Here is a 27619-nt window from a genome sequence, read left to right on the forward strand (position 1 = left end):
CAAACTGTTCCTAGTTAATATAGATTTATCTCCACTTACAGAGCCTTCCTGGAGGCTTTGACCACTGGCAGCAGCCTCAGAAGAGCCTCCTCTGAAGCAGAGTATTTCTTCAGGTCAAACACGTCCAGATCTTCTTTTGATGACAGCAAGATGAAGACCAGAGCTGACCACTGAGCAGGAGACAGATCCTCTGTGGAGAGACTTCCTGAACTCAGGGACTGTTGGATCTCCTCCAATAGAGAACGATCATTCAGTTCATTCAGACAGTGGAACAGGTTGATGCTTTTCTCCGGAGACGGGTTCTTTCCTATCTTTCTCTTGATGTATTTCACTGTTTTCTGGTTGGTCTGTGAGCTACTTCCTGTCTGCGTCACCAGGCCTCGTAGGAGTTTCTGATTGGTCTGCAGTGAAAGACCCAGGAGGAAGCGGAGGAACAAGTCCAGGTGTCCGTTTGGACTCTGTAAGGCCTGGTCCACAGCACTCTGGTAGAGATGTGTTAGTTTAGGTTTGTTTCTGAAGAGTTTAGGCAGCCAGGAGGTTGTTGGTTCTTCTGACAGCAGGTTGACCCTAGAGTTGATGAAGGTCAGATGGACATGAAGAGCAGCCAGAAACTCCTGAACGCTCAGATGGACGAAGCAGAACACCTTGTCCTTGTACGTTCCTCTCACCTCTTTAAAGACCTGTGTGAACACTCCTGAGTACACTGAGGCTGCTTTGATATCGATGCCACACTCTGTCAGGTCGGACTCATAGAAGATCAGGTTGCCTTTCTGCAGCTGCTCAAAAGCCAGTTTCCCCAGAGCCTCCATCATCTTCATCCTGCTCTCTGGACTCCAGTGTGGATCTGTCACAGCTCCTCCATCATACTTGACGTTCACTTTGGACTGAACCACCAGGAAGTGGATGTACATCTCAGTCAGGGTCTTGGGCAGCTCTCCTCCCTCAGTTTCCAACATGTTCTCCAGAACTGAAGCAGAGATCCAGCAGAAGACTGGGATGTGGCACATGATGTGGAGGCTTCGTGAGGTCTTGATGTGGGAGATGATGGTGCCGGCCTTCTCCTGATCTGTGAATCTCTTCCTGAAGTACTCCTCCTTCTGTGGGTCAGTGAACCCTCTGACCTCTGTCACCATGTTCACAAACTCAGTGATCTGATTGGCTGCTGCAGGGCGTGTGGTTATCCAGAGGCGAGCCGAGGGAAGCAGCTTCCCCCTGATGAGGTTTGTCAGCAGCCGATCCACTGAGGTGGACTTTGTGATATCAGTCAGGACCTCAGTGTTGAGGAAGTCCAGAGGAAGTCGACTCTCATCCAGACCGTCAAAGATGAACACGACCGGGAACTGATCGAACCTGCAGATTCCTGCGTCTCTGGTTTCAGAGAAGAAGAGATGAACGAGTTCCACCAAGCTGTACTTTTCATCACTCTCCACATTCAGCTCTCTGAAGGTGAATGGAAATATGAACTGGATGTCCTGGTGGGCTTTGCCTTCAGCCCAGTCCAGAGTGAACTTCTGTGTTAAGACTGTTTTCCCAATGCCAGCCACTCCCTTTGTCAGCACTGCTCTGATTGGTTTACCTCTTTCAGTTGAGCCTTTAAAGAGGTCTTCTTGTCTGATGGCTGTTTCTGGTCTGTCTGGTTTACTGGATGCTTGTTCGATCTGTCTGATCTCATGTTCCTTGTTGACCTCTGTGGTGTCTCCCCTGGTGATGTAGATCTCCGTGTAGATTTTATGTAGGGAATACGATTTTTCCATAAATGTGACATTTTCAATTTTTTCCTTCAGGTTTGATTTGAGTTCACCTTGGCACTTCGTGAGAATATCTGAATGAATAAGAAAGACATTTACACGAAAGACACATCAAACGATTTCCTTCTAATTGGACCCATTTCTGACAAAATAGCAGGTTATTTTCCTCATATCAAGTCACTGGATCTCGTTGCATATTTATCCGTACATTGTCCAGTATAAGTTCCACCCCACAGAGAACCATGGCCCTAAACCTGACTGACTCGTATTCCTGCTGCTACCAGCAGATCCCAACACCCACTGACGGTGTGGACACAGCTCTCTCTCCAGCTATACAGGAAGTGGATGGCTCTTACTGTGTTGCAGTATACTCCTGCAGTAGCCTACCATCTACAAGACACCCTGGGGGGTCCCAGTAATAACCCGTCCCTTCCTCACCAAGTCATGTAGGACGGCAAATAATACCCCCTTCCACCTGTAGGCGGCTGGGCCATTAGTAATGACTAGGACAGTCCCATTCAACATCCTGAGACTGAGTCAGCAGCTAACCTACACTGTGGGAAACAGCCGGGGTTTATCCATGACTCCTCCTCCTGAGAGATCTGACAGTTCGGCAGGACGAACCTCATTCCAAACAGAAATGGCCGTTTCCTGGGAAAACGTAGCACTCAAGGACTCACTGCCATTTCAGAGCACACTGATGACTTTCTGGCCATTCCTCTGAGCCATCCCCTCCCCAACGCTGGCTTTTAGCATCACCCACTTGTATTACATATCTCCAATGTCCCACCAGGATGAACTCGTTAATATAGCATTGGTGGTTCAGTGGTAGAATTCTCACCCGGATGCCCGGTTAGATTCCCAGCCAATGCAGCAGAGTGTTTAAGTGGCGCAGTCTGCAGGAATTTGTGTTGGGAACCGAAGGGTCGCCGGTTGGAGTCCCGATCGGACCAAAATAATACGGAGTGTAGACTGGTTCCTGGAGAGGTGCCAGTTCACCTACTGCCCTTGAGCAAGGCACAGAACCCCCAACTGCTCCCTGGCGCTGGACAGACTGGCCGCCTGTTTTGCTCAGGCCTCTCTCACCTGTCCTGTGCATGTGTGTGTATCGTACTGTGTGTTACCACGACCGAGTGAACAACTGAGCTGAATTTCCCCTTTGGGATGAAACGTCGGGTTACGTAGTGTAACCCTTGTCATATTAGCACAGGCGGAGCCCTCTACTGGACTCTATGGGTACTCTCTTACCCCGCAAGCATTCTCCCACTGAGACTTCTATAGACGTAGCCGGCCCTGGGCGGGCCTACCTGAATGCGCGCGCATCACACCGTATAAAAGGAGGCCTCGCCTCCTGACTATCATCCTACACTTCTCTTCAGCGAGCGGAATAGGACAGACAGTGCCCCGAGTAGAGGGCTCCGCCTGTGCTAATATGACAAGGGTTACGCTACGTAACCCGACGTTATATCTCTCACAGGCTCCGCCCTCTACTGCCCCTGACCGGCTATTATGGTCAGCAGCTGCTGCCCCACCTTCTCCTTTAACCCGGTTGTAACCGAGGAGAAATCTGGGCTGTGGCTGACAGAGCACACCCTGCTGCACTTACCTCGCAAAAAGTGTGCTCAAAAAACAGTGCCGGGGGACCCCCCCACCCTGGATGGGGAGAGCCCCCTCGGCCCCGAAAGGGCTAACTACACGCCTGCCTCCCTGAATCCCTAAGGATAACAGGGAGAGCGCCAGAGCCCCTGCCCCACACTCAAACACTGACCCCGTGTCGAGTGTGTGGACTAAAGTGTGGAGGGCTCCCCCCCTCCTGCTCTCGGCAGGAGGAGAGCAGCCCTCCAGCCCTGTAAGGGCCCAGTGCGCCACCCCCGCCCCTCCCGGGACCCTCCGAAGGCCTGAGAACAGCGAAGGTGCATTACGTCCAGGGAGGGGGTCAGATGCCAACTGACCCACAACCCCCCTCCCCCCTACCAGTCCTGTGTTGCCCCCGCAAGTACAGACGAGGAGAAAGAGCCCGACATGTCCAAGAGATAAAACCTTATGAAGGGGCCTGGCGTCGACCAAGACGCCGCTGTGCATATATCCTCCACTCACACCGTTGAATAAGGCTGTTGACGCAGCCACAGCCCGTGTGGAGTGTGCACAAACCCCGTGGGGCAGGCTCTCCCTGCCTGTCCGTAGGCATGTGCAATGCACTCGCAGAGCCAGCCTGCCAGGCGTTTCTTGGACAGAGCTTTCCCGATCACCCCGCCCCCGAAGCACACGAACAGCTGTTCGGTGCGTCTAAGGGCAGCCGTGCGCTCTACATAACATGCTAGCGCACGCACCGGGCAGAGGAGGTGCAGTTTAGCTTCCCTGGTCCCACATGGGGGGGAAGCCTAAAACCCCCCAACTGAATAGCCCTCGACCTGAACGCACTCCTTAGGCTCTTGGGCACAAAGGAGGGGTTCGGTCTGAGTGTCGCGCCGCTCCGGTCACCCCGAATCTGTAAACAGCTCGGGTGCACCGACAGAGCAGTTAACTCGGACACTCTTTTGGCTGACGTTAAGGCAAGAAGCAAAGCTGTTTTCCACGACAATGCTTTCAGAGAGGAGAGCTCCAGAGGCTCAAACGGCCCAGAGGCCAGAGCCTCGAGCACTAGGGGCAGGTCCCACTGTGGGGTGGAGGCGTGCACTACTGGGCGCAGCCTCCTGACCCCCTGTAAAAACCGCGACATCAGTGGTTGACTAAAGGCTGACCTGCCGCAAATCCCTCATGGCAGGACGGGATGGCTGCTGCATACACCTTCACTGTTGAATGCGCAAGCCCTCTGTCCCCCAGTAACTGTAAGAAGGATAAAATAGAGCCTAACTCACAAGATAGGGGCTCTATTCTCCTCTCCTCACACCATCGCTGGAATCCCAGCCACCTCAGCCTGTAACAGGCTGTGGTGGATCCAGCTCTAGCTGCCTGGATCAGACAATCCACCCTGTCTCAACCTGTCCCTCTCAGGAGCCAAGCCTGGAGAGGACGGCCGAGAGTGGGTAACGCCCCGATTGCACCTGCCTCTTGAGACATCGCCCCCCAGAACTGGGGAACCGCCCAGGGCTGGCCCACCTTCATCTGTGTCATCTCTGAGTACCACGGAGCCCCGACGCGGTCCGGAGCCACTAGGATGACTGACAGACGTTCTCGCCTCACTCTCCCCAGGAGGGGGAGAATGAGACGCAGCGGTGGAAAGGCGTAGAGCAGCTTCCTTGGCCATGGCTCGTGTGCAAACGCGTCCACCCCCAAGGGTGGGTCGTCGCTCCGAGCCACGGAGAACCACAGGGCACAGTGGCTGTTTCGCCGGCTGGCGAACAGATCCACTTCCGCTCTCCCGAACTGGGCCCAGATCTGCTTCACCACCTTCGGGTGAAGCACCCACTCGCCTGGCAGGGGGCCGCCCCTCGACATGAGGTCGGCTCCCCCGTTCTCCAGTCCCGGGATATGGAGGGCTCTCAGAGATAACACCACCTCTGAAGCCCATAACCACAGCCTCTCCGCTGTGGCCAACAAGGCGGCGGATCGAACTCCGCCCTGCCTGTTGATATAAGCCACTGTGGTGCTGTTGTTGATCCTGACCATTACATGCCTCCCTTGAATTAGGGGCCTGAAATGCCGGAGGACTAACACTACCGCCCGTAGCTCTAGGAGGTTGCTGTGTCGAGGCTCTGTTAGAGCCCAGCGCCCACCTATAGCCCTCTTCAGGCAGGTCCCTCCCCATCCTGTTCCGGATGCATCCGTGAACACTGTGATGTAGGAGGTCACCCGTCCCAGTGGAGACCCCCTCCGGAGGTGATCCGGGGACCCCCAAAACCGGAGGTTGCCCCTCACTGAGGGGGGTATGGTCACCAGCCGCCGCTTGTGAGCGGAAGGAGGAACCTATTGCGGTGAGCACGTTGCACGTTGTAAACTTCCGGTTGTTGTTGTTTTCATCTCCGGGTATCCCGTGTGCCTGTTCTGTTGCTGATAGCTTATTAACTTAAACTTAATCGATCGTTTTAAAACTCTTGATCACGGCAACTGCCTGACGTTGTAATCACACGTTACTACAGCTTAAGCACTCACAACTCTCCTTCTCTTAGCGACTGTAACTCCACAGTTGCCTACACTCTTTTCGGGTTTGCTAACGGTAGCTACTTTAGCTTGATAGCTAGCCATGGCTCTTTCCCCACCTTCTGGTGCTATTTCCTGCTCTTCCTGTCTCATGTTTGGTTACTTCCCGGCCTCCCTTACTGGTAAGGATACATGTGTTAAATGTAGTATAGTTGTTAGGTTGGAGGCGGGAATCATAGCCATAGAAGCCCGGCTCCGCATCTTAGAAAGTAACTCAGTTAAAGTAAAGCCCATGTTAGCATGTGCGGACCGGCAAAATGTAGCTCCTCTTAGCCGTCCCCCGGCAACTCCCGAGCAGCAGGGAGGCTGGGTGACTGTTCAGAAGGGGCATAACGCGAAACCCGCAGGTCCCCACCAACCCGTTCACGTATCTAACAGATATTCCCCACTCAGCGAGACACCCGCTGAGAAGCCAACTCTGGTTATTGGTAGCTCTATTATGAGACACGTGAATTTAGAGACCGAAGCCTCCACAGTCACATGCATTCCGGGGGCCAGAGCGGGCGACGTTGAGGCGCATCTTAAACTGCTGGCTAAAGATAAACGTAAATACAGTAGGATTGTTATTCACGTCGGTGGTAATGATGTTCGTTTACGCCAATCAGAATGCACAAGTTAATGTGGATTCGGTGTGTAGTTATGCTAAAACAATGTCGGACACCGTAATCTTCTCTGGTCCCCTCCCCAATCTGATCAATGATGACATGTATAGCCGCATGTCATCATTTCAGCGCTGGTTGTCTTGGTGGTGCCCAGCAAACAATGTGGGCTTCGTAAATAATTGGACAGCCTTCTGGGGAAAACCTGGTCTGATTAAGAGAGACGGCATTCTCCCTACTTTGAAAGGTGCAGATCTCATTTCGGCAAACATTTCAGGGCTTTGTGGACGTAATCCATGACAAACTGGAGTTGAGACCAGGAGGCAGAGTCGCAGTCTTACACGCTTCTCTGCGCTCTCTCCTAGGCAGTCACCCATAGGAATCCCGAACCCAATAAAATACCCAATATTAGCTGTGTGTGTGTCTGCCCAAGGACAATTTAAGGTAAAACCTAATAGAGGTGTCATACATAATAACCTAATAAAAGTAAATGTAACAACTACTACAGTGCAACAAAACAGGAAGATTAAATGTGGTCTCTTAAACATAAGATCTCTAGCATCTAAAGCAATATTGGTAAATGATTTAATATCAGATTATAATATTGATATATGCTGTCTCACTGAAACTTGGTTGAGACATGAAGAATATGTCAGCATAAATGAGGCCACTCCACCCAGCCATGTCAACACTCATATTGCTCGAGGCACGGGCCGAGGAGGTGGAGTTGCAGCAATCTTTGACTCAAGTTTACTTATCAATACTAAACCAAAATGTAATTATACCTCTTTTGAAAGCCTCGTTTTTAGTCTTACGCATCCGACCTGGAAAACTTTGCAGCCAATCTTATTTGTTACAGTGTATCGTGCACCAGGTCCTTATTCAGAATTCTTATCAGAATTCTCTGAGTTTTTATCAACTTTGGTTCTTAAAACAGACAAAGTAATTATCGTAGGTGACTTTAATATTCATGTTGACGATGATAAAAATAGCCTTACTGTTGCATTTAACTCTATATTAGATTCTGTTGGTTTCTGTCAGAGTGTAAATAAACCAACCCACTGCTTATAATCACACTCTCGACCTTGTTCTGACTTATGGTATTGAAATTGAGCAACTATTAGTCGAACCGCATAATCCTGCTTTATCCGACCATTTCTTAGTAACTTTTGAAGTACTGTTACTAGACTACAAAGCATTAGTCAAAAGCTCTTGCAGCAGAAACCTATCTGTTAGTGCTATAGCCACATTTAAGGAAGAGATTCAACCAATACTTAACTCGATAGCATGTCTGCATGTAGGGGAGGAAACTTATACAAAATGTACACCACCCCAAATTGATCATGTTGTTGATAGTGCTATAGATGCGCTGCGAATAAAATTAGATTATGTTGCTCCTTTGAAAAAGAAGAAAATAAAACAACATAGATTAGCTCCATGGCATAATGCCGAAACCCGCAAAATAAAGCAAAAGTCTAGACAACTTGAAAGGATATGGCGTTCCACTAAACTTGAAGAATCTCGTTTAATTTGGCATATTACTCTCAATGAATATAAGAAAGCACTGCGTAAAGCGAGAGCAGCCTACTACTCTTCATTAATAGATGAGAATAAGAATAATGCAAGATTTCTTTTCAGCACTGTAGCCAGGCTGACAGAGAGCCACAGCTCCATTGAGCCTTCTATTCCCTTAGCACTCAGTAGTAATGATTTTATGTGCTTTTTTAACGATAAAATTGTTACTCTTAGAAACAAAATTAATGACCTCTTGCCTTCGACCAGTATAGTGTTATCAACAGCTCCCGGAATCGTAAGTTCTAATATTACACTAGATAGTAAACTAGAATGCTTTTCAGCCATTAACCTTGAACAATTACATTCAATGATTCTCTCTTCTAAACCATCAACGTGTATGTTAGACCCAATTCCAACTAAGCTGTTGAAGGAAGTTTTTCCATTAATTAGCACTTCTTTATTAAATATTATGAATATGTCTTTATTATCAGGCTATGTTCCACAATCATTCAAAGTAGCAGTGATAAAACCGCTTCTTAAAAAGCACAACCTCGATCCAGAGGTTTTAGCCAACTATAGACCTATTTCTAATCTTCCGTTCCTCTCAAAAATTCTTGAGAAAGCGGTCGCAAAACAGCTGTGTGATTACTTAAAAAACAATGATTTATTTGAAGATTTTCAGTCTGGCTTTAGAACACATCATAGCACAGAGACAGCTCTGGTTAAAGTCACAAATGATATTCTAATAGCCTCAGACAAGGGACTTGTCTCTATTCTTGTTTTGCTCGATCTTAGTGCTGCATTTGATACTATCGACCATGATATCCTATTGCAAAGACTAGAGCACTTAGTTGGCATACAGGGAACTGCTTTAGGCTGGTTTAGGTCCTATCTATCTGAACGCTCTCAGTTTGTACGTGTTAACGATGAATCTTCCACGCAAACCAAAGTTAGCCATGGAGTGCCACAGGGCTCAGTGCTCGGACCTATTTTGTTCACATTATATATGCTTCCGTTAGGCAATATTATAAGGAATCATTCTGTAAACTTTCATTGTTATGCGGATGATACTCAACTATATTTATCAATCAAGCCTGATGAAATTAATCATCTAAATAAAATTCAAGACTGCCTTAAGGACTTAAAAACGTGGATGACCTTAAACTTTTTGATGTTAAACACGACCAAAACTGAAGTTATTGTACTTGGCCCGAAGAATCTACGAAACAAATTATCTAAAGACATACTAACTATGGATGGCATTAATTTGGCCTCCAGTGAGACTGTAAGGAATCTTGGTGTTATATTTGATCAGGATTTATCCTTTAACGCCCACATAAAATCAATTTCAAGGACCGCCTACTTCCATCTACGTAACATTGCAAAAATCAGGCATATCTTGCCTCAAAACGATGCAGAGAAACTAGTCCATGTATTTGTTACTTCTAGGCTGGATTATTGTAACTCTTTATTATCAGGGAGTACCAAGAAGTCAATCAAGTCGCTTCAGCTGATTCAAAATGCTGCGGCTCGTGTACTAACCAGAGTTAGGAAAAGGGACCACATTACTCCTGTTCTGGCTGCCTTACACTGGCTCCCTATAGAACACAGGATAGAATTTAAAATTCTTCTTCTCGCCTACAAAGCCCTTAGTGGGCAGGCGCCATCTTACCTTAAAGAACTCATTATACCCTACTGTCCTACTAGGGCATTGCGTTCCAAGAATGCAGGGTTGTTGGTTGTTCCTAGAATCTTTAAAAGTACAATGGGAGCCAGAGCCTTTTCTTATCAAGCTCCACATTTGTGGAATCAGCTTCCAGTTTGTGTTCGGGCGGCAGACACCCTATCCGTTTTTAAGAGTGCGCTTAAGACCTTCCTTTTTGATAAAGCTTATAGTTAGGGCTGATTAGATTCAGCCCCTAGTTTTGCTGATATAGGCTTAGTTTGTCGGGGGACATCTTACTTCTTCCTTCTCTCTGTCTATACCCGTGTACACTCATGTTCCGATTAACCCAGCTTCCCCAAATGTCTTTCTTTTTGGTGTCTATATACGCTGGGATCCGGAGTCATGGATGATCCTGCGGTCCTGTGTCCTGGATCGCGAGCGCTGGATCTTGAGTCGTGGCTGTGGTCCTGGATCATAGGTCCTGGATGGATATCCTCGTGGATTCATCTTCCTATTATACACACATGCATTTCCAAACATCTGGACTACCTATGTTGCAAATGTATTATCTTTTCAATTTACACACGGCATCTATTGCACGTCTGTCCGTCCTGGGAGAGGGATCCCTCCTCTGTTGCTCTCCCTGAGGTTTCTCCCATTTTTCCCTTTAAACTGGGTTTTCTTTGGAAGTTTTTCCTTGTACGATGTGAGGGTCTAAGGACAGAGGGTGTCGTATTGTCATACTGATATTCTGTACACACTGTGAAGACCACTGAGACAAATGTAACATTTGTGATATTGGGCTATATAAATAAACATTGATTGATTGATTGATTGATTGTGCCTCTTGGGATCCAAGCGCAGGCTGGAGACCCACCTCTGCAGGCGGCGCATATGCAGTAACCCTAACGGGACCCTCATGTGAGCAGCCGCCATGAGACCCAGCGTCTGCATGACAGTAAAAGCTGTCACTGTTGCCCCCTGTCGCAGTCTGCGTACCCCCTGAAGAAGGGACGCACGTCTGCTCTCTGACAGGGTGGCGCGTAGGGTGGCGCGCCCGCATCGAGCACCACACCCAAATACAACGCCCGTTGGTGAGGTATGGGGGTGCTCTTTTTCCAATTGATGGCGAAGCCTAATCTAGTTAGGTGTGTGATGAATTGTGCTGTGCAAAACATTGCCTGTTCCCGTGACCCAGCCATGACTATGAGGTCGTCTATGTAAAAGAAAACTCTCATGCCGTCTGCGCACAGCGGTTGAAGCGCTGTGGCCACACATTTGCTGAATGTGCGTGGGGATAGGGAATAGCCGAACGGCAGCCTGTTGACTCGTAGGCTATTCCCTGGAAGGCAAAACGCAGATACTTTCTGTGCTCTGGAGCAATTTCTACATGAAAGTACGCGTCTTTCAGGTCGATGGTGGTGAACCAATCGCCTGGCTGCACCAGCCCCAGTAACTGTTTCATAGTTAGCATGCAGAATTTCCTGCGGGAAATGTGGCCATTCAGGCCGCGGAGATCTAGAATAGGTCTGAATTCCCCTGTCTTCCTGATAACCAGGAAGTATATGGAATAAAGACCCTCTTCCCTGCGCTGAGGGTGCACAACAGACACAGCCTGTTTCTGCACCAGAGCCTGAATCTCTGCTGAGAGGAAACTCATCCTCTCTCGAGAGGATAGCTTCACCTCTCGCATGCCCATAAAAGGGGGTGGGACGCTGCAGAACTGGAGTGAATAGCCCCGTTCCAGCGTCCTGTCCATCCACCTTGTTAGCACACAGCTGAGTTTCCATTCCCCAGAACATTGTGTTAATGGACAGGCCCTCAGCTGTGGGGCAGCAGCTATGAAGCTGTGATACTCTCTGGTGACCCGTTCCACCGCAAAAACTCCCCGCGAAGGGAAGATTTGCCCCTGGAGGGTTGACACAGAATGGGCCGATTATTTACTGAGGACCCTGAACGCACCGAGCGCGCGCTCCACCCTAATGCTGTTCTCACCACTACGGTAAACAGCATTAATCGGAGTATTTATAGGCGTAGTGTGTTTTACTAAGGTCCCTGAACGCACCGCCACGCGCTCTTGTGTGAGTGCGGACTCCGCCATAATGCAGCCTTTACCACTACGGGTAAACTGCATTGGAGTCTTTGCTCTAGGCGTAGTGTGTTCTCTGACAGCAATACGCCGGCTATAATGTCCCTGTACCCGCATAGCGCTCTCCTTTAGATAGCACTCCCTGCGGTTCATCCCTCTCATCTGCGCATGCCCACTAGCCGCCTCCTTTACAGGAGCTACAGCTGGGGCAGCGAATGGGGAATTTGTACGGTTAACATTGTGTGTAGGCCTAACTCCCTAAACGCACCAGGAGCGTCTGCGCCGCGTTACGGCCGCGCCGCGGCGGTCGTAAGGATCGCGGCCACTCTAGTCAATGGGTGCTATTCCACCACACGCGCCGCATTACGGCTCAGACGCGTCCCATAAGCGGCTCGGCGCAGCGCTTCTCTAAAATTAGGATGAATCCTATTTTTGCCGCGGCGCAGCCGTAAGGTAAGGTCGAGCAGGCAGCCCCCCCTCGCAGGAAGTGGAAAGGTGAGCATCCAGGCCCATCCCGCATATATACTAATTTAGCAGACCCCCCTCCTTCATCACAACACCTCCACTACGATGCGCACAATGGACGACGAGGTGTTCATAATGGAAGTGGAGAAACACACCATTGTATACGATGTAACCGATGCTTTTTACAAGGACAACATCAGAAAGGACAAGGCCTGGGTTTTAGTCGCTGCAGTTTGTGGAGTGGAAGGTAACAACTACATATTAATGTTTTAAAGTTAATTAAGAACTGCGAGGCTGCACACACGACGCTCCGCTTCCGCAACGTTTTGAAACGCGCCTGGTGTGTTAGGTCGCAGGAGGAGGTCGCAGCGTGGCGCAGCCGCAACGTAACGCGGCGCAGACGCTCCTGGTGCGTTTAGGGGGTTAGTGTAGCCTTTGTGGAAACAAAATACACTTAGATTTGGATACAGATCAACCTCATTCTTATTAGAAAACGTAGTGATCTGTGCATTATACAGGGAGGAGGCGGGATTTGCCCCCTCGTCCCGGGCGGAGAGATGTTCTCCCCCCCGCCAGCCAGATCCCTAAAGACGGAAAACCCGTCCCCGTGAGTGCCGGCACGCCGGTTCCACGGAGTGGGCCGAAGAGGTGGAGGGCGCCGCGGGCACGGGATCTCCGTGCCTGCACCTCTCCCTTCGTCTCACCTCTCTACTGAGATCTTTGAACGCACCGTGGCCCGCCCTCGGGGGAGGGGGGCCGCAAGCGCCGTCACAATGCCGTCTCTTTGAACCGGACATTATGGGGGAAAGTGGAATTGTGGAGAGAAATGACTCTTACTCTGGGATAAATGCAATAGTCTTTACTGAATGCATTTTTCCCACACACACACCCCTCCCTCCAGAACTAGAGTTTACAAACGTAGACCACCGTTCTCCTGCGGGGGTCCCTGAACGCACCGCGGCCACTCTCACGAGGGCCGCGCGCCCACGTATTAACGCTGTATTTCCCATTGCAACGGTGAAATGCATTAATCGGAGCCATTATACTAGGCAAGGTTTGTTTTCTGACAACAGCACGCCGGCAATAGCGTCTCTTGAACCCGCACAGTGCTTTGACAGCACTCGGTTTATTCCACTCACGTGCACACGCCCACCTGCTGGCTCCCTATACTGGGGTTTACAGCAGGGGCGGGGAGTGTAGGACAGTGTTTCTTCTGCTGGGGATGGGCAAGAAGCAGCTACGCTGCGACTAATCCTCATCCCGTGAGCAAGGAGATCGATCCAAAGAGCCCTTCCGTAAACACGGGGGCTCCCAGGAGATCAACACGATCCTCTTTGGAAAGTGCCACGCGGCGTGATATCCCAGGGACATCACACGGCGGGCAGCGGTGGCGGCCTGTGATGAAGTAGGGGAGACCCTATATCACGTGAAGCCACCGAGCACCGGTCCCCGGGGGAACCGGGCCTGGGGCAAGGCCCGTGGACCAAGCTACTTATTCGGCCTTGCGGCCCAATAATCGCTCTGACCTGGTGAGGCGGGGGCATCTCTAGCAATAAGTGAGTAGCCCACACATCCGCCGCCACGATCATCATCCAGGGAGAGTACAGCCCTGGGCGGTGGACTTCCATGGACGCCAGACCCGGAAGGAATGGCGAACGTGAATGGCACCGCCTCAGGCCATATCCTGGTCCCCCAACCACTCGAAGCAAGGTGGTGGGGATCGGCGCCCGCTATTTCAACCAGGGCACGAAGGACAGGCCCGGGTCTCTAGCAGTGGTGACTCCCTGGAGGTATGATAACTCTTTCTTCTTCTTTCAAACGTCGTAGTCTCTCGTGGAATCACTTCCGCTGCTGAAGAGAAAAGGATGATAGTCAGGAGGCGAGGCCTCCTTTTATACGGTGTGATGCGCGCGCATTCAGGTAGGCCCGCCCAGGGCCGGCTACGTCTATAGAAGTCTCAGTGGGAGAATGCTTGCGGGGTAAGAGAGTACCCATAGAGTCCAGTAGAGGGCGGAGCCTGTGAGAGATATATCAAAGCGTCTTCTCCTTCTTAATAGCATCGGCTGCTAATCATAATGACGTTGGATAGTGTCAGTGCGGTCGGACTCTCAAAGCACGGCAGTTTCTTTTCCTAAGTCCTGATGAATCTTCCTATCATTAACCCCAACATGTTTCACAGAGGTTAAGGAATTGTGGGTAGGAAGAGACGAAAGGCGATATATTTTGGACAATTTGACCGAAACCCAAACTTCCTAACCCAGGAAAGGTCATTGGCTTCCTAAGATGCTGATCTATAAAGGTTTGACTACCCCTCACCTGGAACCTCTCTGCTTTCAGGGGTACCTCATTCCCAACACCATGTGGAGGTGATGGTTCTCCGAGGGGTATATCAGGAGTCTAAACACATGATGCATGGCTGTGAAAAATAAAAAACGTTATCTTTTGGTAACACTCCATTTTTAAAGACCTACCTTCAGGGTCTGATGGGATTTTTGATAATTCCTCTACAAGATCATTCCTCGGGATCTCTTTCAAAACTTCTATGGTCACTTTAATGGTGTGTATGCCGTAGTATGGCAGCATCAGATCCACTGTGTCCATCCGGTCTGCTGCTTTCTCGAGTCGACTCTTTGGGATTCCTGGGAATTTTAGGACCTTCTTCTCCAGGCACCACTTGAATTCTTTAAACTCATTTTCCCTCAAATCTTTTAAAGTTGTTAATAGGACTTTTCTAGGTGTCTCCATCTTTTCTCCCTGCAGAGCAAAGATACCAAGAAAGACATATTTATCTTACAGAACAATATGTTGTTGTATTGTATTTTTGTACTTTTGAAAACCATAACAGGCCTTCGGGTTCCAAAGGACAGCTGCCATGTGACTTTGGATGGCTTCGATTCAGATGTGGAGTTAGTAAATGCCCTAATCGGTTCTAAACTTGTTTTAATACCTTAGACTTCAAGAAAGACATTCAGGAAGTCAATCCTAAACTTGAAGACCGTCAGCACAGTCAATTCTGTCTTTTTCTTTCATGTCTTGGTAACCTGACTTTAAAGAGCAGAAACTGTCTCAGTCAGATCATAAAATGGTCGAGTACAGTGTTTTTCAAAGTGGGGGCCCCGACCCCCCGGGGGGCCGCCAGGGGGCGCCAGGGGGGTCACGCAAAGTTTGAGGAAAAGGGGAACTTTCTTATTTTTTTAAACTTACATTTTTTTGTGGTTGTAGATGTTATTAATTACTGCATATCTATCAATATATGTGTCCTTTGATGCCAATCTTTTAATATTTTCTATTTATAACATTTTTTTTAAATCACACGACCGCCTTCAAGCCAATCAGAATGGAGCTGCCGCTACTGAGAGTGAAACTGAGTATCTGCTCAGCTTTTGGAGCAAGTGAGAGCGAGTGAACATTTCGCTCTGCAGCTGGATGAGAGCACGGATGTAGCAAATATTGTTGTTTATATATATGAATATAAATATGTTTATTGTTAATATTACTGTTGAATATTATATATAATATTATTAAGGCATAAGTTGCTTTCAAAAATGATAAAAATAAATGTTAATTGTTCATATTACTGTTCAAGATTATACAATATTATAAAGACAGAAATCACTTTAAAAATGCTTTAAAATATGTTTACTGTTGACTATTGTGCTAAGAATGTTTATAACAGAAGACACAATGAATGTAATGAATGAGAAACAAAAGATAAATACAAAAACATTTTAGAAGAATAACTGATTATTAATTATTAGTACACATATATATTAAGAAAATGTATTGTCATAATGTCATATTTTCCATCATAACTCATCATTTTTTTTAAAATTGCAACAGGGGGGTCCCCGCCAGAGAATAATGCTATATGGGGTCCTTGGCATGGCAACGTGTGGGAACCCCTGGTCTAGCAGACTGATTGGTGAGTCACGGCTAAACCTGGAGCCCCTGCTCATCAGACAGTTACAGAGGCTGTCTAACTCCATGTTTAATGAAGACTCCCACCCCTGCAACCTGAATTTCAGCTTCTTCCTTCGGCCCGGAGGTTAATCTTCCTAAAGGTGTAGAACCAAGAGGTTTAAAAACAGCTTTGTCTGTGCTAGTGGTTTTCAATGTGTCTGTGTTGCTTGACGCTTGTGTCACGATGGACACCTTTTATTTTGTCTGCAAACCAAGTCTCCCCGCTGGTACAAAGAAACAACCTGGACCTGAACTGGACAGATTGGATATTGTGACAGTGGGATACAGTTAGGGCCGATGGTAGAGAGAGACTCACACACCTGGTTCTGGTCTCCGGCAGTAAGCTGGTTACTGGACACAGGTTCAGGACCAGGTTCCGGTTCAGGACCAGGTTCAGGACCAGGTTCAGGTTCAGGACCAGGTTCCGGTTCAGGACCAGGTTCAGGACCAGGTTCAGGAGCAGGACCAGGTTCAGGACCAGGTTCAGGACCAGGTTCCGGTTCAGGACCAGGTTCAGGACCAGGTTCCGGTTCAGATCCAGGTCCAAGTCCTTCTTCAGATCCCTGTCCAGGTCCAGGTCCAGGTCCAGGTCCAGCAGAATGTGTTGTTTGCTCTTGGCTGGAACACACCACACATAGCTGTGAGTGAACAATGAGTGCTGAGCTTGACACAGACCACAGTCAGCTAACGTCTGCCCTCTCTTCTTCCAGGCCCCATGCTGCACTCTCACTTGAAGAGCATGTGCACCGGTATAATAACACCCTGCATGAGTGCCTGGACAGGCTGGCACCTGAAGTAAGCTGAGTGGTCCATGGCGCTCTGCCCCATGGACCACTGACCAGCTCAGAGCGCACAGATCAGAGGGTCGGAAGCTTGAGCGCAGATACAGGACAACTGGCCGACCTGTCTCTCCCCAACATCCTGGACCTCAACCAACCTGTCTCTCCCCAACATCCTGGACCTCAACCCAACCTGTCTCTCCCCAACATCCTGGACCTCAACCAACCTGTCTCTCCCCAACATCCTGGACCTCAACCCAACCTGTCTCTCCCCAACATCCTGGACCTCAACCCAACCTGTCTCTCCCCAACATCCTGGACCTCAACCCAACCTGTCTCTCCCCAACATCCTGGACCTCAACCCAACCTGTCTCTCCCCAACATCCTGGACCTCAAACCAACCTGTCTCTCCCCCAACATCCTGGACCTCAACCCAACCTGTCTCTCCCCAACATCCTGGACCTCAACAACCCACCAACCTGTCTCTCCCCAACATCCTGGACCTCAACCCAACCTGTCTCTCCCCAACATCCTGGACCTCAACCCAACCTGTCTCTCCCCAACATCCTGGACCTCAAACCAACCTGTCTCTCCCCAACATCCTGGACCTCAACCCAACCTGTCTCTCCCCAACATCCTGGACCTCAACCCAACCTGTCTCTCCCCAACATCCTGGACCTCAACCCAACCTGTCTCTCCCCAACATCCTGGACCTCAACCCAACCTGTCTCTCCCCAACATCCTGGACCTCAACCCAACCTGTCTCTCCCCAACATCCTGGACCTCAACCCAACCTGTCTCTCCCCAACATCCTGAACTCGCTCCACCAGATGCACCAACCCTAAACTGCTTCACGGAGGTCTCGCAAGCTGAGCTTTCAAAACCATCTCAGCAATGACCTCATCGAGCTGCGCCCTTGATCCTATCCCCACCTGCCTACTGAAAGCCATCCATCCATTATTCCAACTGCCACCATCATAATGAACAGATCCTTGTTGAGAGGGTAAGTTGAGCCATTCTTTAGTTATGCTGTCCTCTGAGCAAGGAGAAATGACACGTAGTAAAATGAAAGCTCACACCTATAATTCAGGATGTCGCCTATCAATGGCAATGATAAGAATTCATATTTGATCAAGGGCAGTGAACATATTACTTCTAACAACTGGGGCTCAACTTGCCCCAGCGTAGGGGTACGTTGATCCAGGTCAGGGGGTAAATTGAACCACTGTTCAAACCTGGGCATACCTACAACACATCTTAAAGGTAACTATAAACAATAAATAACAAACCAAATACAAGCTTAGTTTTTAAAATATTTTTAATATAAATTTCGATTGAATTTATTCGATTTTTTTTTAAATGTTAAACGGAAAAGTAATCATACAAATGGTGATACAATTTCATACACCTTCGATCAAACACAGGGTAAATTCAACTTTAAATGTAGCCTCCAATGAGCTCTTATTATCAACTTGGCCTGCTTTCATTCATTTCTCCATTGAACAACTGGCTTAACTTACCCCACGGCCCGTGGTTCACTTCACCCCAAGGCCCGTGGTTCACTTCACCCCAAGGCCCGTGGTTCACTTCACCCCACGGCCCGTGGTTCACTTCACCCCACGGCCCGTGGTTCACTTCACCCCAAGGCCCGTGGTTCACTTTAACCCCACGGCCCGTGGTTCACTTTAACCCCACGGCCCGTGGTTCACTTCACCCCACGGCCCGTGGTTCACTTCACCCCACGGCCCGTGGTTCACTTCACCCCACGGCCCGTGGTTCACTTCACCCCACGGCCCGTGGTTCACTTCACCCCACGGCCCGTGGTTCACTTCACCCCACCTCACTCTTTAGCTTAATGATTCACATGGTGTAATACATCAACAGATACAATATATGTGTTTAAACCTGGATACTTTTTTTTGACATGACAGCCGATATAGCTGACATCTAGAAAATGTACTTTTACAAGCAATAAACCAATGAGCATCTCTCTTTCACAGGCAGGGAGAAATGGGAGGAGCTTGCATCATTTCTGGTCACTTGATTACAACTATAAGGCGTTGCCTGGTTACAGGGGGAGGTTCAACTTACCCCCTTCTACCCTACGTGCGTAAACGCAAACGTTCCCGTGTAAAGGCACCCAAAGACGGTTTGCCAAGCCTCGTACTACCACCTGAGGAACATCTCCAAAATGCGACACTCCCTCACCAAGCCGGATGCAGAAAAACTGCTCCATGCATCACCTCCCGCATTGACTACTGCAATTCTCTGCTTGCAGGCATTCCAGCAAAAAACACTCAGAGACTACAATATGTGCAAAACGGTGCCGCCCGGATACTCACAAAAACACGCAAATCAGAGCACATCCCCCCATCCTTCACTCACTCCACTGGCTCCCTGTAACACACCGGATCAACTACAAAGTCCTCATAATGGTCTTCAACGCCATCAACCACACCGGCCCCCCCTACCTACAGGAACGGCTAACCAGAAAACATTCCCATACCTCACGCACACTCAGGTCAGACAGCTCCAATCTCCTGGCTGTTCCGTGGACAAAACTGGTCACCATGGTCACCGTGCTTTCTCCTCCCTGGGTCCACGTCTGTGGAATCAGCTTCCAGAGAACAGACGGACCTCGGCATCACTCTCAGTCTTTAGGAAATGCCTCAAGACCCACCTGTTCCACCTCGCATGCTACTGACCGTCCTTTATTTTTAAATAATACGATAATATATTGTAAATTTGACTGGGATTGTACCACAATTCAATCAGCTCAATCAACAAAGAAAATGCCCATTTTAACTTTTTATTACTCCATTGAAGTGCAAAGTACATTTCACAGTGTCTTGGAAATGTTGTTACGGCCCCAACCTCGACTCCGCGGTAGTGGCTCGTGCTGAGACCCGCAACATGACAGAATACACGCAATAACCGGTACTTGGTAACGAGCATTTATTGATAATCAGCCGTTTGCTCACTCAAGTGAAACGGGAAACAAAAAGAGGTCTGGAGGACTGGCCAAAGGGAACACACAGAAGCAGGGAACCCGAGCCAGCCACACCACGGGCCGTAGGACCCAGAGCTCCCCCCCCAACCAGAAATCAATTATAAACCCAATGGGAAACAAAATGAAGCCGCGAACACTGGACTACCAGGTCCTCCAGGCTGAACATAAACACATCTGCAAAAATATGGCCTACAGCTCAAAATGGCAAAGAGGTATTCTGAGGAGAGTGTCTCCCGGCGTTAGGATAGGCGAGACATCCTTCTCCTCCAGCTTCTCTTTATATACACGGCTGAGTGGAATTTGGAACACCTGGGCAGAGGCGGAGCCAGGGGAAGACCTGGTGCACCTGGGCAGAGGCGGAGCCAGGGGAAGACCTGGTGCACCTGGGCAGAGGCGGAGCCAGGAGCAGACCAGGTGCACCTGGGCAGAGGCGGAGCCAGGGAGACAGAAAAGAAAACAAGGAGGGGAGCACGTAACACATGTCTACACAGACATCCACTCAAAGTAAAAAAAAATCTGAAGAATGTGCTGACATGGAGGTTTAAATTGCCATGCCTCTTTTTGGCTTTCGCGCCCGTCTCAGTGCCCAGGAAGCACCTGAAAACACTAAGCCAAGACAACAATTTCAATTTTACATAGATTTATATGTTGCATCGTTTATTTTAAGGCATGCAGCAGTGCCCCTTTCAATTTAAGTAAAACCGGCACCAAATAAATAAATTAGTATTTAAAGCCAAGCAAGGGTGATAAAAGCAAGAAAATCACTTACGGAGCGTCCACACTACAGCTTCAAAAAAAGCTTGGAGCTGGGCGTGTCTGGAGCTTGGGGATTTTATTCAAGCAACACGACCAACAACCAATCACATGAATCTCCCGCCCCCGACATACAGAGCAAAAAACCCCGGGGATTTTATGCGAGCAATATATATATATATATATAAACTCCCCAAACAGGCGAAACCCTACCAGTTTCCCCCACTGCCTCTGCCACCTCCCTCCATGCTGGTTCCTCCGGTTTGTATCCCGGTAGGTGAAGAGGGTCTGGTCATACAAAACCGGGTGATTTGCTACGGCGATAGTTAGTTTCTCCTCCGACTTTTTTTGAAATATAGAAATGAACGGCGGGATATCTCTCCCAGCTTAGACGCGGTTTGATTGGCTGGCGCTGGCTGGCGCTGGCTACTCTGGCGTCTCCGGCGTCAGAAGTTGAACATTCAACTTCTGACGCCGGAGACGGCGGAGACGGACCGCTCTGCTACCCACAATTCAGTTCGGCGAAAAAGCGAGGCTACGTGACGTCAACCCATTGAAAGTGAATGGGCAGATTGGAGTTTTCGACGCTGTCGACGCTGTAGTGTAGACGGGCCGTACATTTGTTGTGTTATCACAGAGGATGGTCTGAATACAGCATGTTACTGTGAAATAATACAGTAACATGCTGTGAAATCCTGGTAATCATTTATCCTGTACATTCACAGTAATTAACTGTGCCTGCATTGATTTCACTGTGACATTAACAATTACAGTATTATATTGTGAACATTACAGGTAAAGACTGTAAAGTGGTAAAACAGTAATTTATTGTAGAATTACAGCTAAATATTGTGAAATCATGGTAATATTTTACAGTGTGACGTTCTCTTTAAAGTGTGCTGTATAAATCAAATGTATTGAGCTGTGACATGGAGAAGATGCACAGGTGGAGATCTCACCTCTGAGCTTTGGTCTGGCTGTCATGTTCCCCAGAGCTTTTCGAGGGGGGGGCTTCCTCCTCTCCGTCCTCACACTGATCCATAGCAGAGCCCCCGCCTTCACACAAACACAACAACATGCTCATTCATTACCACAAGCTTCACGTCACAGGTAGTGCTCCTCCTCTCGGAGATTCAGGAACCTTGTTGGAGCCTGAACAGAACCGGATCAGCCCAGAGTGTTCCCCACAGCCCCAGAACCACACAGAAACACAGGGTGTGTTAGTGTGTCACAGCACACACAAACAGTCACTTCAATGAACATCCGCAGGTCATTTACAGCCCAGCCCCCGCACGATATCCCACACACCTGAACTGCGCTCACCAGCCATTCAACAAAACGTCTTTAGGTTTAGAACAAATATAATTGTTTGGCTTAAAATGTTAATTACATGAAAGCAGTTACGGACTTTAATTAAAATGAGGTCCTTTGTGAACTGATAAGAAATGTGCTTTTGATATATCATTGAAAATATGAAACATAAGTTCCCTCATAACTAAGTTACAATGCAGTTCAAATCTATGGGAAGAATCTTTTGATTTTTTTTAAATCTCCCAATTACTTTTCATGCACATGTTTTTTATAGCCCAACATATATATCAAAACATGTACTGTTATATATCTTTTCCAATTTGGGCGATTTTACGGAGCCCTGGAGGGTTCATAGAGAGAAAAATAAATAACTCGTGCGCACGCTTTAGTAACTCGTGCGCACGAGTTACTAAAGCGTGCGCACGAGTTACTAAAGCGTGGCCTCATTTTGTGTGTGTGTGGGCATTTGTTTATGAGAGTATCGTTCGTTCCGGTGCACTCCGGCAGGACTATAGCACATCGAGATTAAGATTAAACGAATTTCTTTCACTTGGGAATACACATATAACTATGGAGAACCAGATTTGTGTAAATTACTGTTCGTGGTAATTTGAAAACAAATGCCGGGGGTGTCGGACACACACAAACACACCGAACACGCACGCACACACACACACACACACACACACACACACACACACACACACACACACACACACACACACACACACACACACACACACACACACACACATCATGCGCCCCGGTGACAGGACATCTCCTTCGTAAAAGGCACCGCTCTTTGCAGCTGGTGCTGCTCTTCTCAGATTCTGCTGAGGTACACGTTACTGCCTCCAGCGCCCTGTACGACGAAGCCAGTTCAACAGACCCTGGATATGTTTGATTTACCCGGCTTAACTAACCCTAACAAACGCGATGTCGCTAAGCGGTCCTACGAAGCTGGTTATCAACTCAGCAAATCAACCAGGGTTTCTCTGTCCGGCTGAGAGCGCGTTCACGTGAAAGTGACGGGGTTACCAACATTTGACCAATCACAAACATGGAGACGCGTGCTGACAGCGCAGCGTCATACTTCATGAATGAATAGTGTAAATAGCAAATCCTGCTTCGTAGTACAGGCCACTGGTGCCGCAGAGATTTCATAAAGTGAAGGATGTTTTCCTTCTATAAAACAGCTGTGGGCAGCAGCAGATTCTGAGAGTCACGGACAGGAATCCCTCAATTTAAATAAAACGAGGCCATGCTTTATTAACTCGTGCGCACGCTTTATTAACTCGTGCGCACGCTTTAGTAACTTGTGCCCACGCTTTATTAACTCGTGCGAACGAGAAAGTAAAACGTGGCCACGTGGCCACGTTTTATTTATGTTTCTCTCAATGAACCGTCCAGGGCTCCGTACGATTTAGTCCCAGATGTATAATCTAAAATTTAAATTTAATTTGACATTTTCAAGGCTCTTCAGTGAAACCAGGTCAGTGTTGGAAGACTGTTTAGAATCAGCATCAAGAAACATGTGTCCTGTTCAGGTCTACTCACAGACTCTCTTCAGGTCCACTCAGACTCTCTTCAGGTCCACTCAGACTCTCTTCAGGTCCACTCAGACTCTCTTCAGGTCCACTCAGACCCTCTTCAGGTCCACTCAGACTCTCTTCAGGTCCACTCAGACTCTCTTCAGGTCCACACAGACTCTCTTCAGGTCCACTCAGACCCTCTTCAGGTCCACTCAGACCCTCTTCAGGTCCACTCAGACTCTCTTCAGGTCCACTCAGACTCTCTTCAGGTCCACTCAGACTCTCTTCAGGTCCACTCAGACTCTCTTCAGGTCCACTCAGACCCTCTTCAGGTCCACTCAGACTCTCTTCAGGTCCACTCAGACTCTCTTCAGGTCCACACAGACTCTCTTCAGGTCCACTCAGACTCTCTTCAGGTCCACTCAGACCCTCTTCAGGTCCACTCAGACTCTCTTCAGGTCCACTCAGACTCTCTTCAGGTCCACACAGACTCTCTTCAGGTCCACTCAGACTCTCTTCAGGTCCACTCAGACTCTCTTCAGGTCCACACAGACTCTCTTCAGGTCCACTCAGACTCTCTTCAGGTCCACTCAGACCCTCTTCAGGTCCACTCAGACTCTCTTCAGGTCCACTCAGACTCTCTTCAGGTCCACTCAGACTCTCTTCAGGTCCACTCAGACTCTCTTCAGGTCCACTCAGACCCTCTTCAGGTCCACTCAGACTCTCTTCAGGTCCACTCAGACTCTCTTCAGGTCCACTCAGACTCTCTTCAGGTCCACACAGACTCTCTTCAGGTCCACTCAGACTCTCTTCAGGTCCACTCAGACTCTCTTCAGGTCCACTCAGACTCTCTTCAGGTCCACTCAGACCCTCTTCAGGTCCACTCAGACCCTCTTCAGGTCCACTCAGACTCTCTTCAGGTCCACTCAGACTCTCTTCAGGTCCACTCAGACCCTCTTCAGGTCCACTCAGACCCTCTTCAGGTCCACTCAGACTCTCTTCAGGTCCACTCAGACTCTCTTCAGGTCCACACAGACTCTCTTCAGGTCCACTCAGACTCTCTTCAGGTCCACTCAGACTCTCTTCAGGTCCACTCAGACCCTCTTCAGGTCCACTCAGACTCTCTTCAGGTCCACTCAGACTCTCTTCAGGTCAGAGTCTGAGCTGCTGAAGGCATGGATTACCAAACTGTAGGTCGAACAGGTATACGTTTCCTTTGCTCCGCTGTCGATCAAGCTGCTGAACAGGCAGGAACAATCGTGATTATGCTGTTAGCAGTTGTTGGGAGGGGCAATGTTCACATTGTAGTGTGTGCAATGGAGAAGGTTCAATAGGGGAAGTGCATTATGGGTAAATGGTATGGACACGATAGGGATGTGTGCAATCTGACGGACACGAGGTGCTGTCCCTGTTTCGTGTTTGTTTCCTCGCCATGTGACCTCTGCCCTGTATCTATGGCTGATTGACCTGAACGCTTTGTTTCTTTTCTCGATGCCCAAGACACAATTCTCCTCAGGGAGACAATAAAGATATATCTTAATCTTAACCTCTTCCTCTTCAGTCCTGAGTCGGTCTGCAGTTCCGCTATCTTTGCTTTTTACGCAACAGTTTGAACACCAACTGTTGCAAGTATGACTTCTGTGGAAGAGGAACTCTGTGCTTCCCCTATTAGCTGCAATGAGGGGGGGGGGGGGGAAGTGCCTCAGTCGTTTTCCACTCAGGGTGTGTTTATACTCAGTATACCATTTTTTTTTTTTTACTTTTTTTTATTGAGTCAGGCACAATGAGTTTACATTTATACAGTCAATATTTTTATTTATTTTTCCCCTTTCCCCCCCTCCCGGTCCTAGCTAGTAAAATAAATAACTAACTAAATAAATAAGATAGATACCTGTATAGGTAAAAGTAAAGTAATATAGAAGATAATATTAAAATAAAATGTATAGATAAGGGAATAAAGAATAGTAACAGTAATACTTGTACCCATATACTCATATGTATACCCACATGTACACATGCACATACATACACGTACCTACCTACATACATACATGTATACAAAGACAGAACAAATAAATACTCAGTATAAAACTTAATTGAAAATACAAAATGTTCAAATGTAAGATAAAAGCCAAAAAGAAAGTGCAGCATAAATGGAAGGCATAACAATTTAAATGTTTAAATTTCAATCGGGTTGTTCACTTTCTCACGTGAGTCCTTACGCCGTTATAGTCCAATGTTTCTGCTTCGTCCGTCAACGCCATGAGGGGAAGCTCCCAGCCAGGGGAGGAGTCAGACGACCCCCCTTTCCCTGCGTCGTCTCTGTTGCGTGTGTCCCGTTGAGGCAAGGGCTGGTGCTGCACGAGGTTGTGTTTAGTGAGTGCTGTTTCTCAGTCTGGTAGATAGTAGGATGTGAATCGGGACAGGGCCATTTCTCAAACACGGATTCCAGCATCCTGCAAAAGGGATCTTCACTTCCTGTGTTCTCGGTCAATTCTTCTGAAAGGGATGTCAGGCCTTGTCACGCCTCCCGTCGCTCTGCAATCTGGGGATAATAATAATAATAATATTAATTTTATATAGCGCTTTTCTGAACCCAAAGACGCTTTACATTTGGGAGGGAGGGTAGACAAACAAAACAAAAACACAACAGAAAAGCAGTCAGGAGGAAGTTGATTGAGAGGGGGCGGGGCTTATGGATAGAGAGTTGAAGAGGTGGGTTTTGAGGCGGGACTGGAACAGGGTGAGGGACTCAGACTCACGGAGCTGTGTTGTTAGGGATACGCAGGTGGTGCCTAGGGTGCTAGGGACCCCTGGGGTCCTTTTCCTCGGGCCTCAAAGTTTCACGTCCATCGTGTTGTGATCTCGGCTGGGCAATTTAACGATTCTTCTCTTGAATCTGATTGGTTAGCTGCTATGGATGGGGTCTCGGTAGCATTGGTTTCAAATTTAAGTTTTCGCTGTCTAAGGGTCTCGGTGTCCCCCAATAATAACGGTTTTACTATCAAGAGTGCTATAGTTCAAAAGATGCACGAAGTTCCCCTTAAAGGTCACGGCCAATTCTCCTGATCATCGCTCCATCGTTGAGGTCGACTGGAACAGATTCACATTGTTCGATGTTCCAAACTCACGTTGGTTTCTCACAGCGTCTCTGAGGAGTCTGTGTGTTCACTCTCTGTCCTACACGCCTCGTTGGAGCTCCTCCCCCCCCTGTGAGCCCAGTGTGCTCTGATTGGTCCACGACCGTTACAGCAGAACATCAGTGTTTATGTGGCGTTTGTTAGCAACCAGGAAGTGACTGCGTGGGGTCCGGGCGCCGTGTCGGGGGGACGTTGCGGGTCTCGCTGCTGTGAGGAGCGGGCATGAGGCGGGCATGACGGGACGAGTTGTGTTCGCATGTGGAAAAGTCGTACTCAGTGCGGTGAGCGCTGGCTTTATTGCTACTGTATCCGTAGCAACCCACGCAACAGCTGGGTCTGTCAGTACACACCACTCGGCGTTCCGTGGCCTCTCTCTCTCTCTCTCTCTCTCTCTGAGTAAAAGTAGAAGTACTCAGGTCTTGTACTTGAGTAAAAGTAGAAGTACTCAGATATTGTACTTGAGTAAAAGTAGAAGTACTCAGATCCTGTACTTGAGTAAAAGTAGAAGTACTCAGATCTTGTACTTGAGTAAAAGTAGAAGTACTCAGAGCTTGTACTTGAGTAAAAGTAGAAGTACTCAGATCTTGTACTTGTGTAAAAGTAGAAGTACTCAGGTCTTGTACTTGAGTAAAAGTAGAAGTACTCAGATATTGTACTTGAGTAAAAGTAGTAGTACTCAGATCTTGAGTAAAAGTAGAAGTACTCAGATCTTGTTCTTGAGTAAAAGTAGAAGTACTCAGATCCTCTACTTGAGTAAAAGTAGAAATACTCAGATCTTGTTCTTGAGTAAAAGTAGAAGTACTCAGATCCTGTACTTGAGTAAAAGTAGAAGTACTCAGATCTTGTACTTGTGTAAAAGTAGAAGTACTCAGGTCTTGTACTTGAGTAAAAGTAGAAGTACTCAGATATTGT

At 48.2% G+C, this 27619-nt stretch overlaps 1 protein-coding gene across 1 annotated transcript; it reads right to left on the reverse strand.

Moving 5' to 3' along the window:
- Positions 1 to 35: 35 nt before the first annotated feature.
- LOC117440514 (NLR family CARD domain-containing protein 3-like) lies at positions 36 to 27047 on the reverse strand. Its single transcript, XM_071202039.1, has 5 exons — positions 25790 to 27047; positions 21684 to 21780; positions 16503 to 16800; positions 14694 to 14976; positions 36 to 1822 (listed from the first exon to the last, which is right to left on the reverse strand). Exons 2-5 carry the CDS (start codon positions 21764 to 21766, stop codon positions 36 to 38), a joined length of 2451 nt encoding a protein of 816 aa, XP_071058140.1. The 5' UTR covers positions 21767 to 21780; positions 25790 to 27047.
- Positions 27048 to 27619: the final 572 nt, after the last annotated feature.

This window comes from Pseudochaenichthys georgianus, unplaced genomic scaffold (genome assembly GCF_902827115.2).
Source record: "Pseudochaenichthys georgianus unplaced genomic scaffold, fPseGeo1.2 scaffold_1012_arrow_ctg1, whole genome shotgun sequence".
Taxonomy (NCBI): Eukaryota; Metazoa; Chordata; class Actinopteri; order Perciformes; family Channichthyidae; genus Pseudochaenichthys; species Pseudochaenichthys georgianus.

Coding starts and splice junctions, on each gene's coding strand:
- LOC117440514 (XM_071202039.1), bottom strand. CDS start 21,766: ATGGATCAGTGTGAGGACGGAGAGGAGGAAGCCCCCCCCTCGAAAAGC. Junction 16,801..21,683: donor AGCCAGACCAAAGCTCAGAG/GTGAGATCTCCA, acceptor GGTGTGTTCCAG/CCAAGAGCAAACAACACATT. Junction 14,977..16,502: donor CTGCCGGAGACCAGAACCAG/GTGTGTGAGTCT, acceptor TTTGCTCTGCAG/GGAGAAAAGATGGAGACACC.